The 18,070-nt window shown below is 44.8% G+C and overlaps 1 protein-coding gene across 4 annotated transcripts in view; it reads left to right on the top strand.

Moving 5' to 3' along the window:
• SLC30A7 (solute carrier family 30 member 7) overlaps positions 1-18,070 on the top strand; it is a 90,732-nt gene that overhangs the window by 29,447 nt on the left and 43,215 nt on the right. For all 4 annotated transcript variants that reach the window (XM_075003049.1, XM_075003046.1, XM_075003048.1 and 1 more), the window contains 4 exons: positions 926-1,052; positions 2,468-2,623; positions 3,787-3,837; positions 14,697-14,832. In XM_075003049.1, coding sequence (XP_074859150.1) covers positions 926-1,052; positions 2,468-2,623; positions 3,787-3,837; positions 14,697-14,832 — 470 coding nt within the window. The remainder of the gene's footprint in view (positions 1-925; positions 1,053-2,467; positions 2,624-3,786; positions 3,838-14,696; positions 14,833-18,070) is intronic.

An 18,070-nucleotide genomic window follows, 5' to 3' on the forward strand; every position in this document is an offset into this window, starting at 1 on the left:
TTCGAACCAGTCGTTCATGTTTCTAGCTCTTCTTCCAAACACCGACAAGGCCGTGTTGTAAACTGTATCCCTCAGACGTTGCCATTTGGATGTCACATCGGCACCCCCAGGGCCGCTGAGCAGATTTTCCTGGAGGGTCTCTCTGAACTTTTCAGCTTTCTCCGAGTTTGCCGTCTTTCTGGCGTCAATGCGGGGCCTTCCAGCAGGTTTAGAGCGGTACAGCTTCTTGGGTCTCAGCTTGAGCTTGGAGCAAACTAGCGAGTGATCTGTATCACAGTGAGCACTATGATAGGTGCGTGTCAGAAGGACGTTTTTGAGGTTATTATGCCTAGTGATGACCACATCTAGTTGGTGCCAGTGCTTCGAGCTTGGGTGTCTCCATGACACTCTGTGCTGTGGCTAGCAGTGCATAACATTAAAGGAAAAACAGGACCAGATATTAAGAAATAAACAAGAATGTATGCAGAGTACTTCATTTACCAACAACAATAGTATTGTACACTGTAAACTTGCACTGTATATGCTGTATTTATTTGTATTTACTTTCACTATACTATACTTATGGAAAAAAAGAGATAAAATTTACTTATGGTTAAATTTGAGAGTTGTGGATGATAGGATGCCAGATATGAAATAGCTTACTGTATAATGAAGCACATGTTAGTGAAAGGTAGCTCTAACACCATATTAAAAAATGTACAAAATATTTGTGCATCCTCTATTTCTCGTTGCTTGGTATTGAGGTTTTAGGAAAATTTATAATTCTACAATGCCAGCATTCCTCAATTATTATAATTAATCTGATTTGGATATTGTATCAGAAAACTCCCACATCAAATCAGATATGTAATACTGTATTTTCTGGAGTTGCTTCTAATTATGCAGTAGGATTATAAACAGTACATTAAACTTGCTTCTTTTTTAGAGAGCATTGGAACCTCCTGATGTGCATCATGAGAGACTTCTTCCTGTGTCTATTCTGGGGTTCATTGTAAATCTTATAGGAATATTTGTTTTTCAACATGGAGGTCATGGACATTCACATGGCTCTGGTAGGACAGTTGTAATTTCATTATCCTTTCCTTTTTGACAATTCTTGTTTCATTAACATTATCCCTCCAACCAAGGGACCTGCCTATTGAATGTTTTGTGTCTTTCAGTGGAATACTTAATGAGTCATGTACAACCTTATTTTTTTTCAGTGTTAACTAAGATAGTGTCCATTTTTCCTTCTTATTGAACTCTAGTAAATAGAACCTGCAAGAACATTAATCTGTTGTTTGGAAGTTCCAGGTGTTTTTTTTAAGAGACTTGCAAGAATTTTCATTGATAGAAAAGACTTTCCTTTTTAAATAGGGGACTGAAATATACGCAAGTGGAACATTATGCAGGGAATAGCTGATCAAAAATCTTAAGTCTAAAAAGAAAATCTTTCAGTAGTTCTTGCAATTGTTTAGCATTGTTTTTAAAATTACATGCAAAATTTATATATGTGAATTTCTGTTAAATATTGCTTTGGCTTTCTGCTGATATCCAACCTTCTGACATCATCTGTGAACTGTTAGTTATTCTGACAGATGAAAATAGTATAAGTATTTTACATAATCGTTTAATATAATTGAATAATAATCAGAAAAGTATTGCTGCCTTCATCAAACACAACTGTGGAAGTATGTGTGCGAGATATTTCACTGGTGTGTAAAATGAAAGTAATGTATAAAGCAGCAGAGTCCAATAGGAATTCAAGGATTGATACACTTGTGGTTGTGGTCCTTGCCTATTTGCCACAGCCATTCCCCCCCACCCCCGAATCTAAATAAATGCCTTCCCCCAGAGCCAGGCACTCCCAGCCCAATCCCTGCTCTAACTGAATATACTGGCAACTCACTGAACCGCCACTGCTGGAATTGCTGCTGAAGCCGGGGATTGCAGGAGCCGCGCAGCTCTATGCTGGGGCCACACTGGGGGTCTCGGGAGCCACGTTGCTCCAGGCCAGGGCTGTACCAGGGGTTGTAGGAGCTGTGGCTGCTGCCATGTGCTTGTGCCACCACTTGGTGGTGGAACATGTGCATGGAGTAGATGGAAGGCACGCCAGGTGTGCGGCTCTGAGGAACTGCATTTAAAGACTCCGAGTCAAATGCAACTCCAGAATCTTACTTGTCACACTGTGTGGTGTCCTGTTCACCACATGTGGTGAGTGGCCAGGGTGCTGGACACCATGGGTAAAAAGCATTCTGATTCTCCTGTTCACATTAAAATATTTACTTATGTTGTAACGTAACTTGAATTAATATAGATTTTGAATTATGTTGGTTTGTTTTTTCTCGCACCTGACCTCTGTGGAAAAACAAAAATCTTTTGATTCTTCCTTGTGGAGTAGATAGTACGTGTTTTAGGTATGATTGCAAAGATACTTTTTCTTTAATGTGCACATACACTGTATTCTCATGGTATTATTTATTTGTAGGGCATGAGCACAGTCATTCTCTATTTAATGGTGTTCTCAGACATGGACACAGCCATGGAGGTCATGGACACAGCCATGAATCCAAACATGGCCATGGGCACTCTCATGATCACAGTCATGGGAAGGGACACTCGCATAGTCATGATTATTGTCATGGTAAGTATATAGCAGAAAACAAATGCCATATTCCAGAGGTGGTGTAAGCATTAAATTTTACTGGCACATGTCTTTGTGGATAGATGAGAAGATGTTGGCAGCTTGCTTAGGCAGCCCATATGGAAGAAATGTTTCTTAAGGAGAATGATAGTGGCATGTTCTTATCCACTTAATGCATCTCTTGGTATACATGAATTAATGTTGCTTCTTTGTGAGGCATATCATGGATGTTTTAGTGGTGAGCTTTGTAGTAAAGTCAGCATTATATTAAGAAGAACTAATCTAGTACTTGTGATTTGAGTAGTAGTAAATAAACAACTTTCCTGTAACTTTTTTGGTGTAGAAGAAAACTTGAAGGGATCTGTTTTTAGAAAAGACCTTACCAAAACCAGTTTGAATTATGTAGTGTGTATTACTTTTAATAAAAATTATACCAGTTACACTTGTTTAACAATACATGCATCTTTTTGAACGTAACAAAACTGTTCCCTAAATATTCACATGTGGAGGCAAAGGTTTAAAGTGTAGTTTTCTGCTCTGCTCTGACCTGCTAGGACTGCAGCTTCCACTGTCAACCCCCATGCTTTGTCTCGAGGGATTGGTATTTTATTGTACATTTTATGATCATGTTCTATATTCCCATTTATTCAAAACTCTATCTTCCCACCTCTGCTTTATCCCAACCCACTCTTTATTCCCCAGCAGCCCAGGAAACCCTTCTATATATATAGGCCCACTTGCTGACTCCTGTGAGAGTTGAGCTGCAGAAGGTCTCTGCCCTATTGCAAGAGGTATGCTGTAGCAAGTTGACCTCCCCCACAAAGGGGGGCAGTAGTGGCTCCTCCTCCTTGTAATCCTCGCTCAGGGTCCGCTCTCTATTATTCAGACCTCAGCATTATCCAAATTCCTTCCTTGTCACCCAGCATAAGATAAACAGGGTAGTACATTTACTCACTCTCCACCAAAAATCTTGGCATCTCTTCCTGCTCATTACCTTCGTTCTGGTACAGCAAATGCTAAACTTTCTAGCGGGTTTGTGACTAGTTATCATTAATAACCTTATGGACCATTCATAATAGTTTTCCCTTCCAAAGCTTAGCAGAATTATAAGTTTAGAGGGATATATTATATATGGCTCAACTTGCCAATAATTGTCTCTACAGATGATCACGCTCTTGAAGGCACTGCAGGATCCAGCAGACAGATTTTAGAAGGTATGACCAGAATAACCATAGTGGTTCTTTCGTTTAGATAATGGACACATTTAGATGCTGGCTTTAGATTCAATGGAGTTCTTTTTTTATGGTATTAATAACAAACAGAAAGCTGTGTTAAATGTCTGGTTTTTTAAACCAATGTGAAAGTTTATGCAAGTGGCCTAACGTCTGCATTTCAAGAGACTATCTCCTCTGGTAGCACACACTCTGGAAAGAAATGCAGTATCAAGTATTGTCATGCTAGAACACATCTGAAAAGCTTTGACTAATATCTCTGAACTGAAAGGATTGAGGGTTGCAGTACTTACTTTCACCTTTCAGGAAAGTGAGAATACAGTGAGTGAATAACCTTGTCTAGCTAAAGCAAAATCCCCGGTAATTTAGCTCATTCTGGATACCTGGCTCAGTTCTTATTCATATAGGTCATATCTACACTAGCCCAAAACTTCGAAATGGCCATGCAAATGTATTCAGCGCCTCATTAGCATGCGGGCAGCCACAGCACTTCGAAATTGCTGTGGCTTGCTGCTGCATGGCTCCTTCAAACGGGTCCTTTTCGAAAGGCCCCTGGGAACTTTGAAATCCCCTTATTCTATAGGAATAACATTGATTTATTGTGAGTATTTATTCTTCCTCGAGTGTCCCCATGGGTGCTCCACGGTAGGTGTCGGGCTCGCCCCGGCGCCGCAGATCGGATCTTTCCAGCAGTTTCTGCCGGACCGCGCGTACGCCGGCGCACACCGCTCCCTTGCGCGCTGCCGGCCACGAGCGCGATCCGGTCCCCGCCAGTTCCTTCTTAACCTCCATTTGCTGCAGACGGAATCTGCTCAGGCTGCGGCCAAAGTCAGCGTATTTAATGTTTTAAGTGTTTTTAGAGTTTCTTTTCAGTCTTTGTTAGCTTGTTATTTTTCTTATTGCAAAAAAAAAAAAAAAAAAAAAGTATATAAAAGCCTTAGTAACAAGAGGAGCAGTGGAGGCCTGGGGACGTAAGGCCATTAGGCCTCCTGCCGCGGCAGGCTGGGTCCGAGAGGGGAACACGCACAGAGAAGGTGCTAAGTACCCTATTAACAACTCAAAGACTCACCGCAATGTCCTCTTCAGGATTCAAGAAGTGTGAGTCATGCCGCGAAGCTGTGCCGGTCTCAGATGGGCACAGTCAGTGTATTAGGTGCCTGGGGGAATCTCACGTCACCCAAAAATGCTCCTTCTGCACAAAACTCACGGCTAGAGCAAGGAAGGACAGAGAAATGCGGCTAAAAATGCTGTTCTTTGACAAGGCCCTCCACCCAGACATGCCGGAGCGGCCTCAACAAGAGGGACCCGCAGGGGCCCATAAAAGGAAGGCGGCTTCCCTCACCCCATCAGTGCAGAAACAGAGGAAAATCTCGCCAACGCGATCCCTGCCGGCAGCCACAGTGAGCGGGATGGGTGCAGCACATAGCCCCCAGCCGCAATCACAGACGAGCAGCGGCGGCGCGGAAGCGCACGTGGCAGAGGCTGAGCCTCCGATAATCAAACAGCTGGCCCACACCGCGGGCAGAGCGGTGGCCAGGCAAGCGCCGGAACCGGCGGCACCGCAGCTAGCGGCACAGACCCCCGGGGCGCTGACGGTGCAGAGCTCGCAGGCACGCGGCCTGCAGGCGCCAGGGAAGACCACCCACGTGGCACCGCAGCGAAGCGTGCAGAGCGCGGCGCCGACAGCGGGGCCGAGATCCCTGGCACGGAAAGGGGCAGAGTCAGCCCCACAGGAGAGGGGAAAGGCAGCAGAGAAAACCTGGCACCGCAGCCCTTCTCCAGACAGGGCTGCAGGGCTGCTCTCTCTAAGCCCTCCCCTTATGCTGCGAACTCCAACAAGGAGGTAGGGGTCTCCCCCGGTCTACCCTGAGCCTCCCTCCCCGTTCCTCCAGCCAGCCGCACCATGGCTCGGGCCACCCTCGCCTTTTCTGGGATTTGACCCTCTGGAGTACTATCACATCCCCTCAGACGGTTCACTATCCCCGAGGGCAATTGCGGACGGGGACGGAAACGCAAATATCTCAGGGGGTGTTGATTCTGGAACCCCGAGATTTCCCTTCACAAGCCTCTAGCGAGAAGATGTATCACCGTCAACAGGACCCAGAGGGATCCAGAGAGGCTTACCCTAGTGGTTCCTCTCTATCCTCCCCCGACGAGGCTATAGCACCAGGGGACGTCCACCCTCCGGACGATCTCAAACAGTTCCAAGAGCTGTTTAAAAGGGTGGCCTTTACGCAAGGCATCCAAACAGCAGAGGTGCAGGAGAAGCGCCATAAGCTCCTCAAAAACCTGAGACCTCCGGCCTCTTCCAAAATAGCTATTCCGCTCGACGAAGCAATTATGGAGTCCGATACCATGATATGGCAGACCCCTGCGTCCACTTCGCCTATAAACAAGAGAGCGGATAAGAAATACTTCGTCCCGGCGAAGGGCATGGAGTTCCTGTTCAGTCACCCACAACCAAATTTTCTGGTGGTGAAATCGTCTCAACAGTGGTCGAAAACTTTCCAGTACAAGACGGGGAACGGACAAAGATGCCAAGAAGCTAGAGTTATTCGGCAGAAAGGTCTACTCCTCCTCTACCCTACTGTTGAGAGTGGCAAATTATGCAGCACATCTAGCGAACCATAACTTTGACAATTCCTCCAGGCTGACTTCCCTCATGGACTCGCTTCCAGAGGATAAGAAGCCGGTGCTGAAGGCCATCATGCAGGAAGGCTACGCAGCCTCGAGGACAGGAGTTCAGATCGCCCTGGACGTAGCAGATATGGCGGCATGCTCAAGGGCTACGGCAGTGGTCATGCACAGGGAATCCTGGCTTCAGACATCAGGTATCCCGAGGGATCTGCAGGCGAAGATTGTTGATCTCCCCTTTGACACACACAAGTTGTTTGCTGAATCAACTGATTCGGTCCTTCATTCCAGTAAGGACTGAAGGGCTACTCTCAGAACCTTGGGGATTTATACCCCTCCATACAGGAAGAAAAAGTATTACCCTCAGCAAAGACGATACCCGTATCAACCCCAGCGTGCTCACTACCAAAGGGGCTACGAGCAAGGGCGGCATCAACAGCACCAACAGTACAGAACTCCCAAGCGACGTTCCCAACACAGCCGTGCCTCCTCGGGGCAGGGCCAAAGGCAACAAGTTTGACGGGCAGCTCGAGGGCTGCGCAATGTCATCCAAAGCTAATGTTCCATCATCGCCTCCGACCATTCTATGCCCAGTGGCAAAAGATCACCACAGACAAATGGGTACTGGAGATCATAGCCACGGGTTATGCGATACCCTTCCAGTCGCTCCCACCGCCATGACCTCCACCCAGGCCCCATCTAAAGGACGTCTCCCACGAAGCGAGACTCAAGCAGGAGGTGGACCATCTTATGCTTATAGGGGCAGTGGAAAGAGTGCCGGAGCAACTCCAAGGGAAAGGGTTCTATTCAAGATACTTCCTTACACAGAAAAAAACAGGAGGCTGGAGGCCCATCCTAGATCTTCGAGGCCTCAGTCGGTACTTGCGCAAACAACGCTTTCGGATGATCACAGTCGCCTCTGTACTTATGGCACTGGACGATGGAGATTGGTTCGCAGCCCTCGACTTACAAGACGTGTATGTCCATATAACAATCCACCTGGCTCACAGACGTTTTCTCTGGTTTATGGTCGGCAAAGAACATTTCCAATACAAGGTTCTGCCGTTTGGCCTCTCCTCGGCCCCCAGAGTATTTACCAAGACCCTGGCAGTGGTGTCAGCCTACCTGCTCAGACAGGGGGTGTTTATGTTCCCCTATCTGGACGACTGCCTACTGAAAGGGGCCTCGAAGGAAGAGGTACTCCGCATGATACGCTTTACAGCAGGCACGTTCTCTTCGCTGGGCCTGGTCATCAACCTGGCGAAGTCAAAGATCAACCCCACACAGTACATAGAGTTCATAGGGGCACGCATAAACTCCATCACAGCAAGGGTTTATCTACCAGATGCCCGCTTTCGCGCCATTGGTTCCCTTGTACAAGTCATCACCTTCAGCCCTACGGTGCCAGCTGTAACGTGCATACAGCTGCTAGGCCATATGGCAGCAGCAACGTTCGTAGTACAGAACGCCAGATTGCATAGGCGCAGCATGCAGCACTGGCTGGCGAGTGTCTACAAACCGGCAGCACACACTGTCCGCAGGGTGGTGTCACCCACGACAGAGGTGCGCAGATCCCTGCAATGGTGGGTGAACCCCAAGAACATGCTAACAGGGGTACCCTTTCATCAACCACAAATATCTATCTTTCTCACCACCGACGCCTCCCACATAGGTTGGGGAGCACACATGGGCGAAAAGGTGATGCAGGGACTGTGGTCCCCTACGGAACAGTCGCTGCACATAAATATACTGGAGCTCAGAGCAGCGTTCAACGCCTGCAAACACTTTCGAGACCACATACAAGGCAAAGTAGTCGGGATCAATACAGACAATACCTCCACCATGTTTTATATAAATCGACAAGGAGGAGCTCGGTCCCGTGCCTTATGTGCGGAAGCAGTCTGCCTGTGGAACTGGTGCATCGCCAACAATATAACTTTGAAAGCCTCGTATTTACCAGGCGCTCACAACGTGCAGGCAGACCAGTTGAGCAGGCACTTCGCACTCACACACGAGTGGCAGATCCGTTCCGATCTGCTACGGCCAATTTTTCAGGCATGGGGGTTTCCCCAGATAGACCTGTTTGCCACTCATCGCAACAAGAAGTGCCCACAATACAACTCCAGGGCAGGACTGGGACGGGGGTCCCTGGGGGACGCATTCGCGATCTCGTGGAAGGGCCCCCTGCTCTACTCAGCTCCTCCCACAGTGCTCATCCACAAGGTCTTGCAGAAAGCCAGGAGAGAGAGAGCCCGCATGATCCTAGTAGTCCCAACTTGGGACCGACAGCAATGGTTCCCCTTACTCCTGCGCATGTCGGACCGCCCACCGATGCCCCTTCTGGTGGCGCTGGACCTGCTCACGCAAGCCCAGGGGTCTATAGTGCACCCACACCCCCGAGGCCTGCGACTGCAAGCATGGTTTATCCATGGCTCAGCTCCCTAGAGAGCACATGTACGGAGGGAGTGCAACAAGTCCTAGAAAGTAGCAGAAGGACTTCCACCAGGAAGACCTAGAAGCAGAAATGGACTCTATTCACTGCATGGTGTTCTACCAAGCAATTAGCTCCACTTGCTGTGCCTATACCTGTAATATTAGAATACTTACTGGACCTCAAGAGAGGTGGACTCTCCCTATCCTCGTTGAAGGTCCACCTTGCCGCTATATCTGCTTTCCGACACGAAGAGGAAGGGCCCACGGTGTTCGCCCATCCCATGGTTACCAGGTTCCTGAAGGGGCTGCTAAACCTGTACCCGCCTCGGAAACCACTTCCACCTTCGTGGAGCTTGGACCTGGTGCTTAACGCACTAACGGGACCACCGTTTGAACCCTTAGCCACAGTTTCCCTCCGTCTCCTTACGATAAAGATGACCTTCCTTCTTGCAATCACGTCAGCTTGCAGGGTGAGCGAGCTCGTGGCAGTTATGGCAACGCCACCCTGCACAGTATTTTCGAAGGAGGCGGTAACCTTACGGCTGCATCCAGCCTTTGTTCTGAAAGGTTCTTCTGAGTTTCATATTAACGAACCTATAGTCTTACCCTCGTTTTATCCAAAGCCTCACAACTCCAGCAAAGAGGCATGCCTACACCTCCTGGACGTGAGGAGGGCGCTGGCTTTTTATATAGACAGGACTAAGTCCTTCCGAAAAACGGATAGACTCCTAGTCTCTCTCGCTCCCAGATCAAAAGGAGAAGGTCTCTCTTCGCAGAGAATCTCGAAGCACATCGTACCCTGTATAAAAATGTGCTACGAACTTAGAAAGACTCCTTTACTGGCCCCGCCTAGGGCTCACTCCACCAGGGCGGTGGCGGCATCAACAGCCTTTTTCAAGGGCATTGCACTAAAAGACATCGGCAGAGCGGCGACATGGTCATCCTATGACACCTTCGCCAAGCATTATGCCCTACACAGGGTATTCCAAGAGGATACCCGTCTCTCGACAGCGATCCTTTCGGGGGCAAGCTGCACATAACCCGATTACCCACCTCCTTTCTTGGGTTACTGCTGGGTAGTCACCTATCGTGGAGCACCCACGGGGACACTCGAGGAAGAAAGGGAAGTTACTCACCGTAGTAACGATGGTTCTTCGAGATGTGTCCCCGTGGGTGCTCCACCACCCGCCCATCCTCCCCGCTTTGGATCTCTGTTTGGTGTTTTTCAGGAGCATCCGAGGTGGTTGGTCAATGAACTGGCGGGGACCGGATTGCGCACGTGGCTGGGAGCGCGCGAGGGAGTGGCGCGCGCCGGCGCATGCGTGGTCCAGCAGAAACTGCTGGAAAGATCCGATCTGCGGCGCCAGGGTGAGCCCGACACCTGTCGTGGAGCACCCATGGGGACACATCTTGAAGAAGCATCGTTACTACGGTGAGTAACTTCTCTTTCTATAGGAATAAGGGGATTTCAAAGTTCCCGGGGTCCTTTCGAAAAGGACTTTGTCTGGATGAGCCACGCGGCAGCAAGCCGCAGCAATTTCGAAGTGCCACGGCGGCCCTCATGCTAATGAGGCACTGAATACATTTGCACGGCCATTTCGAGGTTTTGGGCTAGCGTGGACACAGCCTATATGAGTAAGAACTGATCCAGGTATTCAGAATGAGCTAAATTACTGGGGATTTTGCTTTTGCTAGACAAGATTATTCACTCACTGTATTCTCACTTTCCTGAAAGGTGAAAGTAAGTACTGCAACCCTTTCAGTTCAGATATATTAGTCAAAGCTTTTCAGATGTGTGCTAGCATGACAATACTTAATACTGCATTTCTTTCCAGAGTGGGTACTACGAGAGGAGAGAGGCTCTTATTACTGTAGAATAAGGGGATTTTGAAGTTCCTGGGGTCCTTTCAAAAAGGACCCCTGTCTGGACAAGCCACGCAGCAGCAAGCCGCAGCAATTTTGAAATGCCACGGCCGCCCGCATGCTAATAAGGCACTGAATACGTATTTCAGCACTTTCTTAGTAATCTTCGCGATGGCCATTTGCATGGCCATTTTGAAGTTTTGGGATAGTGTAGACATAGCCATAGTGAAATATTGGGACTGGGAATTGGGGTACTAGAGAACATTTCTGCACCCCTGTCGATATCTTGCGACCTTAGCTCTCCAAATAAATGGAGGTGACATGGTGGTTTGGAGCTATTGGGCAGGATAGGATGGAGCTGATGGCGAAGCTACCCTTTTGCTTAGGTCTCTCTGGCTTTTTGTGAGCTATGCTACAACAGCTGTGGGGATAGCTATAGCTGTCCATGCTGTGCCTTTGTCCACTGCTGGGCAGGAAACAGTCATCTATCGGAGGGGTAGCCATGTTACTCTGGATCTGTAACAGCAACGAAGGGTCCTGTGGCACCTTACAGACTAACAGAAAAGTTTTGAGCATGAGTTTTCGTGAGCACAGACTCACTTCATCAGATGCTAGTCTTGGAAGTCTGCAGGGCCAGGTATAAATAAGCCAGAGCAAGGCTGGGGATAACAAGGTTAGCTCAGACAGGAAGGGTGAGGCTTACTACCAGCAGTTGATCTGGAGGTGTGAACACCAAGGGAGGGGAAGCTGCTTTTGTATTAGGCAGCCATTCACAGTGTTTGTTTAAGCCTGAGCTGAGGGCTTCGAATTTGCAGATGAATTGTAGCTTAGCACTTTCTCTTTGGAGTCTGGTCCTGAAATTTCTTTGCTGTAGGATAGCTACTTTTAAGTCTGCTACTGTGTGGCCTGGCAGATTGAAGTGCTCTCCTATGGGTTTTTGTATATTGCCATTTCTGATATCTGATTTGTGTGCATTTATTCTTTTACGTAGAGACTGTCCAGTTTGTCTGATGTATATAGCAGAGGGGCATTGCTGGCACATGATGGCATAAATTATATTGGTGGATGTGCAGCTGAATGAACCCACGATGGTGTGGCTGATCTGGTTAGGTCCTGTAATGGTGTTGCTGGTGTAGATATGTTGGCAGAGCTGGCAATGAGGTTTGTTGCGTGGATGGGTCCCTGAGTTAGAGTGACTGTGGTGCAGTGTATAGTTGTTGGTTAGGATTTGCTTCAGGTTGGCAGGTTGTCTGTCTGTGGGCAAGGACTGGTCTGCCTCCCAAGGCCTGTGAAAGTGGGGGATCATTGTCCAGGATGGGTTGTAAATCCCTGATGATGCGCTGTAGAGGTTTTAGCTGAGGACTGTAGGTGATGGCTAGTGGTGTCCTGTTGGTTTCTCTCTTGGGCTTGTCCTGTAGTAAGAGGCTTCGTGGCACACATCTGGCTCTGTTGATCTGTTCTTTCACTTCCTCAGGTGGGTATTGCAGTTTCAAGAATGCTTGGTAGAGATCCTGTAGGTGTTTGTCTCTGTCGGAGGCGTTGGAGCAAATGCGGTTATCTCTTAGTGCTTGGCTGTAGACAATGGATCATGTGGTGTGTCTGGGATGGAAGCTGGAGGCATGAAGGTATGCATAGCGGTCAGTGGGTTTACGCTGCTGGGTGGTATTGATGTGACCATCGTGTATTAGCACCGTGGTGTCCAGGAAGTGCATCTCCTTTGTGGACTATTCCAGGCTGAGGTTGATGTTGGGGTGAAAGTTGTTGAAGTCCTGGTGGAATTCCATGGGTCCAGATGATGAAGTCATCTATTTACCTCTGCCCCTGCTCTCAGAATGAATGCATTGGGTGACTCCTGGTAACTTAGGGGATTTGAGGAAGACTGCTAAAGTTATCTCCTGACAGCTGCTACACTTTTCCAGGAGAGATGAAGGAAACTAGGTGGCTGTGCAGCTTCACTGCCTGTGGGCCCTTCCCTGCAGACTTTGGCCCATTTTACCTAATTTTTCACTTAGTCTCTCACCCTAACAAAATGGTGCATTTATTCTTCCCCAAAGTCTGCCAAAGAGAGTATGCACAAAGGCTCTCTGATATCTGCTGCTGTCCTAGATTTTGTGATACAGAACAATGCACGAGTTCCAGAGAGGTCATTTGGTTGCATGTAGGGAGGTTAAACAAGAAAAATAAGAGGAATTATTTTAAGATTAAATAACTAATCACCATTGGTCTGACCCAGCCACATTAAAACCAGCATATATATGGCATGTACCTCCTATTTCCTTGCATCTTACTTGATATAAACCAGTGTATACTTATGGCGTCTCTTACTGGATACTTTTATAGGTCAGGGGATTACTCTCTGGTTGTTACTTGCAAGTCATAGTCTTACCGGATCTTTTCTATCATACCTATTGCTTTAATATGCATGGAAGGCAATGGGAAATTTTAAAATATTTGTGAATGGTTGTTTCAGAAGCAAATATTCAACAAGAATTTAAAAAAATTAAGGCAAATGTTTGGCCTGTTAGTCTTAACAGAGGGTATTAATTAGAAAAATCAAATGTGAGTTTAATGCAGCCAATTTGAAGTTTTCTTAACTCTGTTTTATTTTACTGAATGAAACTTAATGACACTGAATTATTATTTAAAATATATTTTACATAGCCCAAAGCCATCTTCCTGCTTCTTGTGCAAACAAAGAATGATGACATGAACTATGAATTATTTTATTTTCCATATTTTGGCAGAAAAAAAGTTAATTGAAATTTCCAGTAAAATATTTGATGTTTGTGTATTTTAGGTTTGTCTGCTTATGCAAACAATTTTAAAACTAAGCTTCAGTTTATCTTAATTCTGCTGAAAATATTTTTCTTAATCAAATACAAATCATTCTTTAATCTGGCCAAATATTTTGAGATTTGGGAATGAAATAGTTCAAGCTATGAACAAAAAGAAATTGATGAACTATGACTGTAACAGAGGGGTAGCCATGCTTGTCTGTACTCCAGCAAAACAAAGTAGTGGAAATGTAGCACTTTAAAGACTAACAAAATTATTTATTCAGTGATGACCTTTTGTGGGACAGGCCCACTTCATAAGATCAATTTTATTTCTATTACAGACTGTTTATAAGTACAGAGGACCCGCACACCAAAAAAAAAAAAAAACCACCCTGTAATTTTTTTTTGTGTGGGTCCTCTGCACTTATAAAAGTCAGTCTTGTATTGGGAATGCAATTGATCTGATGAAGTGGGGTCTGTCCCACCAAATAAATCATTTGGTTAGTTTTTAAAGTGCTATGTCTCTGATGCTTTTTTTTTTTTTTTGTGACTACCAGGACTTGCCAGCAGAGCGCTCCATAGGCTTAACTTTGGCTAATTGCAAATGGTTCTCAGCTGTTTTAACTTAAAGCTGTATCTTCCCACATGAAACAGTCTTATTAATGCAAGAAGTATTTTTATCTGACTTCAATTAGACAAATAATTTGTACTGATTGTGAATCTGTAACTTGTAAAATGTCTTGCAAATCTTTTCTGAGCTCCTGTTGGCAAAACATTTTTTCTAATTTCCTCAAGTAGAACTATTGCCTGTCAGCCCCAAGGGGTAAAGATTTGATTGATCTAGCCATTAGATGTTGGTTAAATCTGTTCTGACATTGTCACTCATTGATTTTTGGTAATCAAGAATATTCCATAGCATGGCCACATTGCAAAAAGGGATTTGCTGAATGCCTTAGCTACTCTTCAAGGTATAGAACCTAATCCTGTTTACTTATACAAAGCCTTGTAAGTCAGGCCCAAATTCACTTGTATCAATTGTTTTTGTCTGCTTTAAAGAATTCATAAAATGTTTTCATCTACTTTTTAAGGACCTTTAGTTTGGTAAGTGTTTTTGATTGTAATGCTCTTTTGTAGGTGTATTTTTACATATTGTCGCAGACACTCTTGGAAGTGTTGGTGTAATCATATCAGCTATACTGATGCAGAACTATGGTTTAATGATAGCAGATCCTATCTGTTCAATGCTCATAGCTCTACTAATAGGTATAAGGTAAGTGTTGATACAATGGTGAAACATTTAATGACCTCTTCTGTTTTATAATCACGACCCTAAAGCAGGGGTAGGTCTGTTTGAAAAAATAGTTTTGATTGATGGTAGTGTTGACTCTTGCTCTAAGAAATAAAGTTTCCTCTCTTTGCCTGTTTTTTTTTTTCTCCTATTCTGTGTACTGTTCTGGCTTTTTTTTTCCTTCATGAATCATCTTGATCTTTTCTAGCATTTATCTCCATTGCTGCTCCACAAAATCTACATCTTTTTGCTTTATTGGCCTAGCTCTACAAATATATTGTACTCTCTGTTGTAAAAGACTTCTCTCCCTTTGTGCTGTACTTGCAGTACATCAGTTTATAATAGCACTGCTAAGTGGACCTGAAAAGCTCAATGTGGTGGGGTGCAGCCTGCTGGCACAAGATGTGGTCTGGTTCTTTCTGAATTAAGCTTCAGTACTCATCAGAGAATATTACTTGATCCTTTGCATTTGTATTCTGAAGCTTTGTAGATGCTCTTTTAAAATAATACATATTGGGTTATTTAAAAAGTAGTTTCCATGTTGAGGCATGCATTAGTGGAAGATAGTAAAGTGCCGTATATTTTTCCCCATTATTGCTATTTACTGAAATTATTGTATGTAGAATTTCATTGAAACCAGATCTTTTAGTGACACTCTTCTGGTAATTGCTTCAATGATGGTAGAGCGTAAAGTATCTTCAATTCAGGCAAGTACTGTAACAGAACATTGCTACGGTTTAACTGAAAAATGTTGATCTAATATTTGAATGGCTACAGCAGTACTTGATTACTATTACTATATATGGTAATACATAGCAGTATTTGGAAGCAATCTCATGTGACTTTCCTTTTGTATCTTCACAAACTACAGGCAGTATGTTTTAAACACTAAGGTGTGTCTACACTAAGACAAAACATTGAAATGGCCATGCTAATGGCCATATTTAAGAATACTAATGAGGCACTGAATGGACTATGCAGCGCCTCATTAGCATTCTCAGCTGATAGGAATAAGGGGAATTCAGAATATGCGGGGTCCTTTTGAAAAGGACCCTCGTGTAGCCGCACTGAGCTGCACAGATTCGAAAGCGGCGCTTTTGAAGTGCCATAGCCGGAAGCGTCCTAAAGCTAACAAGGTGCTGAATATTCAATTCAGTGCCTCATTAGTATTCTTCAATATGGCCATTAGCATGGCCATTTCGAAGTTTTGTCTTAGTGTAGACACAGCCTAACTCTTCAGGGATGCCTAAATACATTTATAATAATAAATTTGAATAAACTGTTATATTTTGACTGCATTTATTAATGCCCTTACAGTACATGGGCATTGTAACGGTATATTTAAATTATTTGTGTTTTAACAAAGTAATTGTACAGCTGAAACTGTTAAATTATAATATAACTGGAAAAAATTCAAGGTGACCCATAAGAAAAAGGTAGAACTGAAGTGGTAGTTTTGTTGACTATATGATTAGTTTTGTAAACCATTATTCTGTGGTTGTAGGGTTTAATCCTGTGGAGACTTGTGTGAGCTTAACTTTTGTGCAAGGTGGTAAACAAAGCAAAAATATACCATCCAAGTGGAGCAAAAATGAGAAGACAATAAATTACATTGTTTAGACATTTGCTAGATGTTTGCTACCTCTTTAGTAGAGGTCATGTCAGTTTGTGTTGCGGGCTTAAGAGTAGCGTTTTTTATTTAGATAAGAGAGTTTCCAGGTTGTTGTAATCATGTAGTGAAATGGCTAGACACCCATTCAAAGTGACATAATGCTTAGAATGGTAAAAGAGAGAAAGCCGTGCTAGTCTATATACTATCAAAACAAAAAAAGAAGTCAAGTAGCACTTTAAAGGCTAACAAAATAATTTATTAGGTGGTGAGCTTTCATGGGACAGACCCACTTCTTCAGACTATAGCCATACCAGAACAGACTCAATATTTAAGGCACAGAGAACCAAAAAACTAATCAAGGTTGACAAATCAGAAAAAAATTATCAAGGTGAGCAAATCAGAGAGTTGGGGGGTGGGGGCAGAAGTCAAGAGTTAGATTAAGTCAAGTATGCAAAACGGCCCCAGAAAATTCACATCTTGGTTCAAACCACATGTTAATGTGTCAAATTTGAATTTAAAAGAGAGTTTAGAAGCGTCTCTTTGCAGATGGTTGTGAAAATTCCTCTTCATTAAAACGCAAACTTTTAAGTAATTAACAGAATGGCCCACTCCATTAAAATGTTGACTGGCCAGTTTCTGAATCAGGAGTGTTCTTATGCCTGTTTTCTGCCCATTAATTCTTTGAGAGAGTTTGAAGTCTGTCCAATATACAAAGCATCTGAGCATTGTTGTCACATGATGGCATATATGATGTTAGTTGAGGAACATGAGAATGTTCCCATGATTCTGTGAATAACCTGGTTAGGGCCAGTGATGGTATCTCCGGAATACATATGTGGACAAAGCTGGCAACAGACTTTGTTGCAAGCAAAAGTTCCAGGACTGGTGTTCTTGTGGTATAGACTGTGGTTGTGGGTGAGAATCCTCATAAGGTTGTTTGTAGGAGAGAACAGGCCTGTCATCTAGGGCCTTCTGGAGTGTGGCATCCTGATTAAGGATAGGTTGTAGGTCTTTAATAATGTATTGCAGTGGTTTGAGTTGGGGGCTGTAGGTAATGACCAGTGCTGTTCTGTTCTGCTGGCTTTTTTGGGCCTATCTTGGAGAAGCTGGTCTCTGGGTAGTCGTCTGGCCTGGTCAATTTGTTCTTTTATTTCTCCTGGTGGGTAATTCAGGTTTATGAATATTTGGTAGATATCTTGTAGTTTTCTGTTTCTGTCAGTAGCATCAGAGCAAATACGATTGTACCTAAGGGCTTGACTGTAAACAATGGATCTAGTTATGTGTGCAGGATGGAAGCTAGAAGCATGTATTTAAGTATAGTGATCAGTGGGTTTCCAGTAGAGCGTCATACCGATCAGGCCATCCTTGATTTGTGCTGTAGTGTCCAGGAAATGTATCTCTTGCGTGGAGTAATTGAGGCATAAGTTGATGGTGGGGTTCAGGTTGTTAAAGTCCCTGGAATTCTACTAGAGTCTCCATTCCATCGGTCCAAATCATCTGTCAGGCCTGTTCTCTCCTACAGACAACCTCCCAACCTTATGAGGGTTCTCACCCACAACCACAGTCTATACTGCAGGAGCACCAGTCCTGGAACTTTTCCTTGTAACA

The sequence above is a fragment of the Carettochelys insculpta genome, chromosome 9 (genome assembly GCF_033958435.1).
Source record: "Carettochelys insculpta isolate YL-2023 chromosome 9, ASM3395843v1, whole genome shotgun sequence".
Taxonomy (NCBI): Eukaryota; Metazoa; Chordata; order Testudines; family Carettochelyidae; genus Carettochelys; species Carettochelys insculpta.